Here is a 13,223-nt window from a genome sequence, read left to right as displayed (position 1 = left end):
CTTAGCTACCTCTTTCCACCTCTGTTCGCAGGTGATGGGGGACAGCAGTGAGGCTGAGGAGAGACAGAGTGACCCGGTCAGAAGATCACGACGACGCAGGAAAAGCAAGAGAGAGTCTTCAACAGAGCAGGGCAGACCTGGAGGCCAGAGCCACTCACAGTCCATCTACCCATTAGTACAGGTAAAGTATCACACCTGCAGTTATACCAGCAAGGTTTTTTTCTAATAGATGCTTGAAATTGGACCAGTGAGAAATGAAGTGGTTGTAAAATATTTTTTCCCCATCACGTTGCAGCAAATTATAATTCTGTGTTTGATAATGTGGTTTTGCTTTGTCTCCTCACTGCAGGAGAACAGTGGTTTTCTACTCAATGCCCTTCTGAAGAGGGGTTTAAGTGAGGAACAGTCAGTACCTGACGCCACGTCAGTGGCTACAGCTGCACCAGACGCCTTCAACTTAGATGCCATGACACCCGAGCCAGAGGACCTGGACACAGTGGCCCCAAATTCAGCAGCCCCCAGCCCTCCACACCCCCACTCTCTGGCCCCGGGGTCCCAGCACTTGCCCAGCAGCCCAGGGCCTGGAGAGCCCCTGGAAGAGGAAATACGATCCAGACTCAGCCAGCTGGCCAGCCGTGCCAACAGCAAAGACAGCAGCTCATCTGAAGAGGAGTGCACGAAGCGGCCTGCGGACAAACAGACGGATAAAGAAAGTGACAGACAGACAGAGAAAACTGGACCAAAAGACACAGAAAGAGAAAGGCTGAGAGCAGCTGACAGATTTAGAGGCAGGACCAGTATTAAGGAAAGAGACAGAGCAAGTGAAACCATCGAACAAGTGAATGGACAAGAGATGAAAAGAAGCGAGAGACTAATGAAGAGTCAGTCAGTGAGAGAGGAAGGAAGAGTTCGGGAGAGGAGGCTAGAGAAAAGAGTGGAAAGTTTGAAGGAAAACCAGGAGCAGAAGAGAGGAGATAAAAGAGAGCTGAACAGACAAAGTAAGAGACAACATAAAAGAGATGTGGTGAAGGAAGCAGAGCAGAAAGGAGGAGTGAGGAGTGGATCCAGCGCAAGTTCACCTGCTATTACACCTTCTTCCCAGGAGGGGGTGCTGTCAGACAACCAGGTAAGGAGATAGAAGAAAGTACAGTAGATTTGATTCCACCCCTCACTTTGTGCTTTTGTCCCTGTCCTGCTAACAGCGTCCCCTCTGTCCATCTGCCTTTTGATACATTAGCTTTTATTTCTTTCTTATTTCACCCTCAATAACTCTTCATACTCTCACTGTCCTTGCTTATCCTTGTATTGATGTGATGTCCTTCTCCGTCCCTCATCCTGCTTTCCCTCTTTCTCTGTGCTTCCTTTCTTCTTTTTTGGCTGGTCTGTGTGTTTTTATTGTCTGTGTGTTTCTTTGTAAATGTCTGTCTGTCTGTCTGTCTGTCTGTCTGTCTGTCTGTCTGTCTGTCTGTCTGTCTGTCTGTCTGTCTGTCTGTCTGTCTGTCTGTCAGGAGGGACAGAATGACTTGGAGCAACAGCAGAGGCTTCAGTTGCTCTCCTCTCTCTTACAGCAGGTGAGATATCAGCTAGAAAGCAAAGGAATTCTGTGATCTTGTGCAGGATGCCAGACTTGAGGACACTGGTTAAACCTCCATCTTACCATGCACACACACACACACACACACACACACACACACACCCCTACATGCATGCACACATGCTTGCACACTTAAAACGCCTTAAAACATGCTTTGACACACGTTTGTTCTGACTAAACACGCAGTCATGCATTTACATGAGAGGCAAATGCATGACTGTGTGTTGTGTGTTAGATGTGTGTGTGGTTGGATGGTGGTGTATTTTTTCTTATTTCTGCAGGTAATGAAGCTTCAAGCGTTTGCAGTGCACCACATACAGCGGAAACATTTTGTTGTTAGCCTCTCAAAAGAAAGCAGCAAGCTCTTCTGTTTAACCCCGTGCATTGCTTTGTGGATTTTAAGATTCATGCTGGAAGAAGTCATCAGTCACAGAGGGAGCTGCAAATATAATTTCATAATTTCATTAATGAAGACCTCGGAAGGTCAGAATGGAGCACAAGTCCCTTGAAAAGGAAAACACAACAACTCCCAAAATCAGCTTCAACAACTTACGTGCAAAATACTGCTGCATTGTCCACAGATTGTATCCTGTTATATTTTAGTCAGTCAGTCAAACATATGAGCTGTGTCTCAGTGTCATAGTACATACTAATTCTGAACAGGTTTTGGCAATGTAGCATGTTCACACTAGAAAGGTGACAAAATGAACCATAAACGTCAGTGTGCATCCAAAATCAGCTCGATTTAGCTGTAGTGGGCTTCTGATGGACACAATAATCCAGCAATGCACCACATGAAGGAAAAAAGAATCCATTTGCTTTTTCCTTCCCAAAGTTACAGCTTGAACGATGTCTGCTGGTGCACATGTTACATTACTTCATGTAAGAAAAATGGTAAAGTACAGTGATTCCTTGTATACTAATTATAAAAGCATATGTAGTATGAAAAAGTGCGTATAATACTGAATGCTTTTAGTATGTATTGAAGCCTTTGGCACAGCTACAGTTTGGCCTTGATCCACATTTTATTTGTAAAATTGATGATCCATTAGGTTAAAAGCAATATTCCAGTATTGATATTTTTGCATATAAATCTACTCCCTTCATGACCATATTGACAAGTCAAAACCCACAGAAAGTCAGGTAGATAGACACACACACACTTGGACATGCACTTATGAGCTATCTGTGGCGCGTGGGTCGATGTTGATCATTAGCCAGACTCATTATAAGGGCTACTGTGAGTAATCCTTGTCTCTTACAATGTGAATGACACATGCACTAGTGAGGTCTATTTCTGTTGGTTTTCACAGATCCCTTTGAAACCTGTATGATGGCTCAGTTTGATGTGAATAAGAGAAAACGTGACGATGACTGTTATTTGTGCCATTTTAGTCTTTATTTTGTATTAACATCAAATTTTAAAGAACCTTCTATTATTTGGTGTATTATAAATGCTCATTGATGATGCAAAATAACAAAGATTCATTAGTATGATGAGTAAAATCTCAAGTTACTGCTCACGATAGTATTATAATAGAAAGTAGTGAATGAGTAAATAAAGGACGTGATTTTGGACACAGCCTGTTTTTTACTACCCATGGCACAAAAATGCCATAACGCATCTGCAAGGAATAGGACTGATCAACCTGAGTGACTTTAATGTTAATATTATGTCATATTAGAATATTTTAAAGAACCAGGACCTTAAATTTGACACATTTTTCCTCACAAATGTGTCCCCCGTCTTTGAATCTGTGTCCCTGTCAGGCTGTTTCCAAACCTGCAGCTGCTGTTAGCCAACATGATTTTATCACTCAACCACAGAAATCCACTTAAAGTTCAGCGACTCGTGTTTTCCTTACTGACATTATTTTTCCATCTTCATGTGAAACCAAACTAGATTTTTTAATACGTGCTGAATTAATCTTTCAGCGTCAACAGCAGTGAGACGTGTGTGTGTGTCAGACTGTTTGATCTGGGTGGTGATAGCCTGGTTCTTTGGAGTGGATGAGAACGTCAGGCTCTCACCCAGCGTCCATTTCTCCATCGATCAACCCAAGTCAATATCTGAGACCGTCCAGCTCTGCTTCTCCCTCTTTTGAGATCACTGAATGGTGATTTTTTAAAAAGAGATAAGAGGTTTGGTCCTGTGTCATCACCTAAAGCTCTGCCTTTCAGACTGTTAGTCTGACTGAGAAGAGGGATCAATACGCCTCCGATCCCACTGATCAAAGCTTCAGCCAGTGATTCATTCATTATTGAATTACATCTGTCTCTCTTCACTGCCCTTTCCTCCGCTTGCTTAGTGTTTTCATCTATTCAGGAAAAAAAAAGGCAGCTTTCTTTATTGTGCATCTTCACCATAATTACTTGTCCCAGACAGCCTGAATTTGGAAACAAGCTTGGATTCGGATGAACAAGCTGCTCCAGTTAATTGCGACAATGACTGGCAGTAAACCCAGTGACTAACATGTTTATTCATTGGTCTGTCTAAGGCATCTTCATATGGTAGAGACAGAGCTCCACCAACTGATTTGTCCATTCTTTTCACAATTAATGGGCTGAGCCTTTTTAGCTCTATTTTCATGCATCGGTTTTTAAACTGAAAAGGTCAAAAGATATGTGCATGTTAGGTAATGGACTTATACTCGTGGATGCAAGTTTTAATTTGAAATTGGTCCCTGTTTGCTAATGTTTAGCTAATTGAATTCCTGATTCTCTAGCTGCATATCCAAACGCCATAATAGATATCCTGCACTTTTTGAAACAGGCTGCACAGTAATATGAGTTATTCCATTCATCTTTTAAATGATCAAAGCTGAAAAATTGAAAGATCAATCACTCCTCCTGCTTTGTCTTGAGACCTTTTTCGCTTCCTTACCTCCTCCTCCTTCTCCTCCTCCTCCTCCCACCTCACTACTGCATTTCTCACCTCCAGGTCTTTGTTCTCAACCTTCTGATCTTCTGCTCAAGCATGTGCGGACATGAATGTTCACAAAACAGCTGATTAGGCAACAGACAAAGAGTGACGAATATGTGCGTATGTGCCACCTGCACAATGTTCTTTGACAGAACCGTGCAGCTTCACGTGCTGCAGAGGTGTCAATAGAAACACAAACCTTTTAGATGGAGCTGCATTCAGTTTATCTGTTCCCCTTCATTCTCAAGTAGTCTGTTTTATTGTGTTTTTTCCCACCCTAATGATTTCATAATGTCCTACAGCTGTGGTGATGCCATTATGCTACATGAAGCCCTTGTTTTGTCCTTAATGTGATGATTACAGATTTTATATAGAGACATGCATGAAATCCAACATCTCTTAAAAGGTCTCCACAATTTCTGTGGCTATTTCACTTTTAAACATGAGACCTCAATATGTTTTTTCTCTTTCAGCTGTTAACATAACACCTTTCAAGATGTATCATGTATGTTACTCACTGCTGTACTCTTTGTGTGTGTGTGTGTTCTTCAAATGAAGCAGAAGTACTCGGCGGCCTCCCTCTGCAGCATCACCACAGAGGTGCTGAAGGTCTTGAACGCCACTGAGGAGCTGATCGGTGAGGCAGGAGGTGACAGCTACACCCCGTCTGAGTCCATGAGTGCTTCTCCCATCTCCAGCAGCTCCGAGACCCGCAGGCTGGACCAGAGGCTGACAAAGATGGAGGAGAATGTAAGCTAAAGGGCGAGTTAGCCAGATAGCTTTACCCCCTGTGGATTTCCACCCAATAATGAATAAAATAAATATGTTCTCTTGTATTGGGAGTTAAATGTGTTGCTCTTCTTCTCTGTACAGGTGTACCTGGCTGCTGGTGCTGTGTACGGGCTTGAGGGAGCGCTGGGAGACCTGGAGCAGTGTGCTCGCAGTATTAGCAGCGGCACCACAGACACAGAGCTGGCCTTCCTGGAGGACCAGGTGGCTACAGCAGCCGCTCAGGTCCAGCAGTCTGAACTGCAGGTACTGCAGAAGCTGTCTTGTTTTCAGTTGTGCTCAGTTGGACAAACAGCCTCCCAAATCCCAGCTTCCAGCTCATTGATCAGTGATTAGTTTCAGACAAGGATTGAATGTTGTGTTTAAATGATATTATGTTTCTTCTTTTAAGGTGTCAAATATTGAGGCCAGGATATCAGCTCTGAAAACGGCCGGGTTGAATGTGGCTGTTTGCAATCGCTTCTCCAAGTACAAGCCAAAGGCTAAGGTAATATATATATATATATATATATATATATATATATATATATATATATATATATATATATATATATACTCTATCTTTGTATGCTAGCATTTTATCATAAGGTACTGATATGTTAAGTAATGTACCTGAGAGAGAGAACCTGTAGTGTAATAATAGTTCAATCTAGGTTTTGCAGATGTGCACACGAGTACAGTAACTTACTTCTTCTTAAGTAACTAAAGTTGACTGACATGATAATGAGAAAATGAGCACATATAGCGGCTAAGTTAGGAGGATTTAGTGTTAAATGTGTATGACATGTATATATCCGAATACTCTAATTACAGCCTCAAACCCTGGACTCATCACGCCATCAAAGGAGGAAGCTTCCAGCCCCTCCACTGAAAGGTCAGTGCAGCAAAATTACTTTCATATCAACCACTTCAAGAGATACATGATCTCCAAAATCCCAAATATGAAAAATAATTTTCTTAAGATATATCCCATATATCCTCAGTTACATAGGAAAAAACTACAGTGATGGAGATTGTTTTCTGTCACAGTGAAATAATATAATAATCATTTCAATCCTGATATTGATACGTCCTGAAGCAGAGAGAAATACTGACTTATTTCAGTCTTCAAAAGCCGACTAAATCCAAACTGATCCAAAACTGTTGAACAAGTTTGCTGCCGTGATGTTCAATCTGCTGTACATCCCCCTACTTAAATCAGTCACCAACAGGTTAAGCAAAAGTAAAGTGCATCTGCTAACCTGCGCTGACTTACACAGTTCATGTCATACTCTCCCAACCACAAACACTGCTTAACAGCCTTGTATACTCATACTCTGTGTGTGTGTGTGTGTGTGTGTGTGTGTGTGTGTGTGTGTGTGTGTGTGTGTGTGTGTGTGTGTGTGTGTGTGTGTGTGTGGGAGAGGCACAGGCGAGGGGACACTTTCATTCACCGTTAGTTAACATCACACATTTTGCGCTTTGTCCTAACAGAAGAGATTGGCTGCTGAATGGATGTAAAAATGAATACATCTGCTCGAAAGGGACTAAGTAACTGAAAAGCTCCATTAGATGTAAAGCAGCCAAATGGAAACACACACAGTACAGGAGGATAAGGCTCGTTTTATCAACCAACAAGAAGTCTGTTCCTTTTCATGTCAGTGAATGGTCTTTTTCTGTTGGGGCTTTCTTTATGTTCGTGTTTGTCTCTTTTTTTTTTCTTCACCAGCATCCACACAATAGCTCTGATTCAGGGTGGCTTTTTTAGCACAGCTCCAAAGACAGACAGCAGGCAGGACAATGGGAAAAAATCAGTGACCAAGACATGTAATCATATCATTGATTCTAGCTTGGAGTGTCTTTTTTTATCAGTCCATCAGACAGCATGCTGTAAATCTGTGACTGGGAAGACAAGTCAGCTGTCATCTCAATCACATGTTATTGGTAGTTTCTCTTCTTCTGGACAACCCAAGGTTTTTGCAGGAAATTTTAAAATGCTGCTTTGCTTCATGCTTGGTTTTTTTTTTCCTTTCTTTCATTTCAGAGAAGTTGGAGCCCGAGCAGCAGGTGAACGTATTTCGGCCGTAGTGACACTCAGCAGCACAACAGGTCCCTCAGGGCCACTAAAGAGCCCCAGGGACGGGGGGCCCTCTCATCCAGTGCCTTGACCCAGTGTCCGCCTCCAGCTCCAGGCCAAGCAGGGGCCAACACCTGCCCCGTGTGACCCAGCCAGGCACGGTACCGCGTCGGTAAAACGTCTCACATAAGACATGACTGGCTCTTTCCTCTTTTCCACCTCTGTTTTCTCCTCCTCACTGCGCACATAACATCAAAGCAAGGATGACTCGACAGTCGGGGTCTCTGCCTTAAAAATCTGCAAACACTCCTCATGACCCAACTGAAAAAGAATATCTGTACAGATAAACGACTCCATTTCCTTTTTCTATCTGTTTGCAAGAGTATTGTGATTTACTGTACAATGACGACGTGGAAAAATCATGTGAAACTTTCTGTGATTCAGTGTCCCAAAAAGAGGCTGAGCCGTGTTTTATACTGCATCTTCTTTCTCACCAAATGAAGAGTCATGAGGAATCTTATCACACTGTAAGCCCCTCCAGAGCTTTTTTGGATGATTGTCCTTTTTCACACACATTCAGCTATCAGATGGTAATCCTCATCCGGGGAACGATTGTAATACCTGTGGCATTTTAACCTTTTTTTTTTTTTTTTTTTTAATCCAAGCACTAACCAGAAAATAGTGTTTAGATGTGCAAAGAATCAGGACCAGGTCCCCTCTTCCTGCCACTAAAGTTGCTAGATGGCAATGATAGAACACAAAGCACACTTGAGAAATATGTCGTTTTTTGTAAATAATCCAAAATTAGTTCAAAAAATGGTTTGATATTTTTAGGCAGTAGCTTGATACCATTCTCATTTTTGTAAGGTAAATATGTAGCCTGTTAGCTTTGCTTAGCATAAAAACCGGAAACAGCGGGAAACGGCTATATTGAATGTTTAAAAGGGTAAAAAAAAAAAAAAAAAAGTTAGCATAGCAGCACATCTACACGTTATATTTTGTCTAAAACATACAAAAGACAGATTTTGTTACCTTCAGAGTTTCCCAAATGTTTTAGTCTGTAAGCTAAGCTAAGCTAGCTGGCTGCTTCATATTTACCATACAGACACAAGAGTGGAACCAATTTTGTCAAGTGAAAAAAGCGTATTTCCGAAATGTCGAATTCTCCTCGTAAATAAATGCCAACTACAACGATTTAACAGGGAAGTGCTCTGCTAATTATTTAAAATAGCAAACGCTGAAAATACCTGCTCAGTAGACACACTCATTACAGCCTTACTGTGGAAGCTGTGGGCTTTCACATTGAAATGAGTCAAAATAATGTTTAAATAATGTCTGAATGTCAGACAAAGTCAGCCCAACACAAGTCTGACGTTGAGGTTTGATCTGACAGCCTTCCCTCATGCAGTATTCTTCAACTCAAAGCCATTTCTTCCTCCTCTCTGTCATCTTCTTCGTTTACTTTCAAACGTTGTGGCCTTTAATTTGAACACCAAGGTATTTTCATGTTTCCCCTTCGCTGGGTCATGTCTGAACTTTTCTGTTGCATTCAGAAGATCTTGTAAAGATTTTTACATAATGAAGTCTGATGGGCTATATAACAAATGCCATAAAACCATGATTTTGTTACAAGCAATTTATTTTTGTACTTTGCTGAACGTTTTTATGCAATACCACTGAAATATGTACTATTGCAAATTGAAGGCTTTATTCTCTCCTCAAAGGAGCCCTCCTCAGCCAGTCCTATCAGACTCTCACGTGTGGTGACTCAAAGTGCTTTCAGTGTACGCCTGCATTTACCATTTGATATTCTGCCAGTAATGACGATGGTAAATGTTACAAAAACAGGGGTGACAGCAGGCATTTTTGGAGCGACTAGTACGATTCATGCTGTATTTGTACTCCTTAAACACTCGATTTGAGAATACTGCCTTTCATTTTTGGGTTGTTTTCCTTTACTCTCTGACCACTTACATTAGTCAGAATCTCAGCTGGCCATGCATCCATAGGAGCGGAGTTGGATTTCCAGATGGACTGCTTGGACTGAAAGGTGTGATGATCTTCTGTGTGATTGCTCTGCCCCTTCTGTTAGTGACCTTTTCATCCCAGCCCTTCACATCTCTGGTTTTTGCACACTGGTCCTGTACTTTTGTCAATCTTGTTCTCCAGAGGTGTTGATGTGTAAAAGCATGTTTCTGGTTTTATCAAAATTGATGTAAAAATTTCCCATGAGAAGCACAGCCACAAGGGTCCAATCATCATTGTCCTGTATTTTTCTAATGTAAAAAAAATAATAATAATATTGTATCATCACAGAATTTGTTAATATATGTATATGTGTGAAACGATGGATATGATATAGAATAATGTGTGTATTGCCCAATCATAGTTGACCAATCTTTCAGTGTTGTGTGCAAGAGGCTGTGTTTAATTGTCATGACTTGTCAGGCTGGATTCACACAGGGAGTCTAATGTACTACTATATCTGTGTCCCAGATACTCAGAAATAATGATTCACACAGAGCTAAAAACAATTCCTACTTCTGTTCCTGTTTAAATCCAGTGTGAATGACTACAATGAGGTTCCCTGTGCGCAGCTCCACAGGCGGGCCATTCACTTTTATGTGCAATCGTTTGTTGCAATCCATATGACATGTTGGGGAAAATATTAACAAGCAAAAAATACAAATTCTCTATGTGCCACAGTACTCTGAGAAAAAAATGTATTACAAAATGAATAAAATTTGCAAACGTAAAACTTTCTGTTTTCAAAGAAGCGGTTGTTGTGCGCCTGCAAGTACAGATAGTACTTACAGATAAAGTGAAACCAGATATAATCACAACATCCTGGTTTATTAATCAATATAGAATGCATTTTTATGTACAGATACATTTGGTTATTTCATCAAGGATCCCACCAACCAAGGCCTTATAACAGACACCAGAGAGAAATACAATTAAAAGCTAGAGCAAAGGGTGTATAACCTCAATCAAGATAAAAAAATGAAGACACTTGGAGTTTGTGGATAAAGGGAGGAGGACACGCTGTCACGGTAGCCAATCCCTGTCCTCCTCATCGAGCACATTCCCGAGGTTCTGCTTGTTTCTGAGGCTGTTGAGTAGCAGCGCCAACGTCCTGACGACAGGCTGCATCCCCCCGCTGCCCAGAGCCTCCACACTGCTGTGCCTCTTCCCAAAGCGCCCGATGGGTCTCACCCCACGCCCCACATACCAGAATGGGTCTATCTCTGGACCTGTATGCCAGACGAGTACATCAGTGGTAGTGACGGTGCTTATTGTGATCAAAAAAAGCAACATTACTGCCAGAAAACAGATTTTGTGATGCTTTAACTGTTAGTAGAGCTAAAAGAAAAGGCAAAACAGAATTCTGATTTTATAAGAAACCTAAAAGACTGGTCCATACTATCAGACTCTGATAGTCTGAACTGAAAGCTTCAGCTGTCAGGTTCTTTTTCAGTCTTTATATAGATTTTCTGATGGACTGTCAGTGCTTTCAGTTCCTCTCATATGTCCTTAAGTCCATGTGAACATAACTGATTCTCTTCTCTCTGATTTGATGCATTCAGGAACTAAATAACAATAGTACCAATGAATACAGCAGTAATCATACCGTTTGTGTACAGTAAATTCGTAATACACATAGTAGATTACATGAATCACCAGTGTACCACAAATGTGGTTAGTATAAACAGGTGAAGGAGGATATTCCTCATTTTGAGCTAGAAAAAAAGAAGTGCTGAGCATCTCTCTTTAAAACAAATAGCTGATACTTAAATGCAGTGAATGAGCCCTTATGAGCCTTTTCAAACTGTAGCCTGTTGACAGCATACTTCATTCTGTCTGTCTTTCCTCTTAACTTTTAGCCTCTCAAATCTCCCTAAACTACTTCAGAAAATTATTCAGGTTACTAAAAAATAAACTGCTAGAATAAAACCGAGCCTTACTTCTGTTGTCGACATTGTGAACAATGTGGAAGTCGTGCTCCACCGTGGTGCTGTGAGCGCTGCTGAGGCTGAAGGAGAGGAGGAGGAGCAGCGCCAGAGATGCGGGCAGCCAGCGGCTCGTCAGGACGCAGTGCCGGACATCAGCCACTCTTCCAGGCAGCATGCTGTGGTAGCGCTCAAGGCACTGCAGAGGACGGAGGGACTCTGGTCAGTAAAGCATCACTCAATACTTGAGCTCAGCTGACACTGATACAGTTGGATATTAAAAATATCTTTGAGTCAGGACAGATCATTAAAAAATTATGAATATTATAGAAAAACTGCAGTTTCCGATAGAAACACAGCAGAGCATTATTTACAGTACAAGAGATGGAAAAAAAACACACTGCAATCACCATTACAAACTCATAATTTTGTCTCAGAAACGTCTCTAAGGTATTCTTGTACAGATTTGATCCCAGTAGACCTGTGGCACAGCTGTGTTAGAATAAAAACTCCTTACCCTGAACTTTGGTAACAGGCTGAGGTCAGTTGTCGGAGGTCTGAAGCAGTTATTGCTGAGCAGGTGTGCTCCAGCTTATATATCCATGCTGCTCGTGTGGTTGCTGGATGATGAATCAAGAACGTCAGTCACACATAGTGATCCCAGACTACAGAATGCATCACCCCACTCCTCCTCCTCCTCCACCCCTGCTTCTCTCCTCCTCCCACCCTTTAAACCCCCCTCATCCTTTTGAGAGAGGAGGCTTGGTTTTGGAGTTTTCCTCATTTCTGTCACGTAGCAGAGCAGTCCATCAGGAAGTCAACGACATGCAGACAACTTTAAATTAGTGAACATGGGGAGACCCAACACCTCAAAGTAGGCCTGTCAGACAGTGACGCGGAACTGTGGTGGGTGTTTTTTGATGAGCCTTTCATCAATCAGCTTGATTACAAGGAACAAGACAGGGCACTATCAGCTCTTGCAAAAACCTCGGTGTATTCTTTTAGTTCTTAAGCTTTTGGAATCCTCCTTAATAATAACCACCTCCAAACACCAAGATCATAAATGCAAGCAGACACTGCACCTACTGTCACATTTTAAAAAATATCTTATATCAGTGACAGGAGGACCACAAAATCTAAGTGATTCAGGAAGGAATGAGAGCTTTAAATATACTGTAAGTGTATGTGAATTCACAATATGTCAGGTATGTGCCACCAGCACATGTGCTGAGAGGTGACAGTGATGAATCACACGTGTGAGGCCAAGATGAGGAGAACTTCGCTTACTCAAATGTGTTCAGGTGTAAATTCGCCTGCGGGACTAAAGTGATGCCTGTAAAGGTCACAATGCCACAGTGTTCCTCAAAATGTAACCATGCAGCTTAACCTTAACATGTGGGCTACATAACATTCATCCAGGAGTTCAATATGAATTATTTACATGCTTTTTGAAATGAACAGTTGGTGCACCTTTACAAAACCAAGCCAATTAGTTCTTCAGTAGATATAGAGCTAAAATTTTTACTCAATTAATTGGTCAAACAGCAGAAAAGCAACAGTTCTGCTAATCAATAAATCATTTCAATCGTTTTTTTTTTGTTTTTTTTTCTAAAATTGAATATTAATTTTTCATGGTTTTCTGTCATTCTATAGATCAGTTGAGCAATCAAGGAAAATATCAACAGATTCACAGTGAAAATAAGTAATCGCAGCTCTGGTTGCATGTGACTTTTAAACAAAATAGTGAGTCTTTAGAATCCAGCAGAAATCAGCTTTTCCCACATACGCTATCACCATCTAAAACTGCTGTCCTACGTAGCATGTGACGTAAAAGGTTGCATATGCGTGTCTATGTGTGCAGGTACACAACTGCACCCTGGGGCAGCACTTTGGTTCTCCTCCACACATTAG

The 13,223-nt window shown here is 41.5% G+C and overlaps 2 protein-coding genes across 6 annotated transcripts in view; one reads left to right on the top strand and one right to left on the bottom strand.

Moving 5' to 3' along the window:
- myripb (myosin VIIA and Rab interacting protein b) overlaps nt 1-10,123 on the top strand; it is a 105,686-nt gene extending 95,563 nt beyond the window's left edge. The window contains exons 11-18 of one of the 5 annotated variants that reach the window (XM_070986334.1): nt 32-181; nt 350-1,126; nt 1,509-1,571; nt 5,079-5,267; nt 5,391-5,552; nt 5,698-5,793; nt 6,120-6,180; nt 7,330-10,123. In XM_070986334.1, the coding sequence (XP_070842435.1) occupies nt 32-181; nt 350-1,126; nt 1,509-1,571; nt 5,079-5,267; nt 5,391-5,552; nt 5,698-5,793; nt 6,120-6,180; nt 7,330-7,373 (1,542 nt within the window). In that variant the 3' untranslated portion in view covers nt 7,374-10,123. Of the gene's footprint in view, nt 1-31; nt 182-349; nt 1,127-1,237; nt 1,377-1,508; nt 1,572-5,075; nt 5,268-5,390; nt 5,553-5,697; nt 5,794-6,119; nt 6,181-7,329 lie in introns of those variants that run through there. The other 4 variants (XM_070986333.1, XM_070986336.1, XM_070986335.1 and 1 more) reach the window with 4 other exon arrangements.
- Nucleotides 10,124-10,264: 141 nt separating this feature from the next.
- On the bottom strand, nt 10,265-11,926 carry prlh2 (prolactin releasing hormone 2). Its single transcript, XM_070986462.1, has 3 exons — nt 11,830-11,926; nt 11,328-11,511; nt 10,265-10,616 (listed from the first exon to the last, which is right to left on the bottom strand). Exons 2-3 carry the CDS (start codon nt 11,488-11,490, stop codon nt 10,411-10,413), a joined length of 369 nt encoding a protein of 122 aa, XP_070842563.1. The 5' UTR covers nt 11,491-11,511; nt 11,830-11,926; the 3' UTR covers nt 10,265-10,410.
- Nucleotides 11,927-13,223: the final 1,297 nt, after the last annotated feature.

This window comes from Chaetodon trifascialis, chromosome 18 (assembly GCF_039877785.1).
Source record: "Chaetodon trifascialis isolate fChaTrf1 chromosome 18, fChaTrf1.hap1, whole genome shotgun sequence".
In the NCBI taxonomy this organism is placed as follows: domain Eukaryota; kingdom Metazoa; phylum Chordata; class Actinopteri; order Chaetodontiformes; family Chaetodontidae; genus Chaetodon; species Chaetodon trifascialis.
The sequence above is the reverse complement of the archived record's forward strand: the minus strand, read 5'-3'. Positions and strand labels throughout refer to the sequence as shown.

Excerpts from the sequence above, each read along its gene's own strand:
- prlh2 (XM_070986462.1), bottom strand. The coding sequence starts at position 11,490 with ATGCTGCCTGGAAGAGTGGCTGATGTCCGGCACTGCGTCCTGACGAGC. Across the intron at positions 10,617-11,327 it reads TCACAATGTCGACAACAGAA|GTCCAGAGATAGACCCATTC; the intron begins GTAAGGCTCGGT and ends TCTGGCATACAG.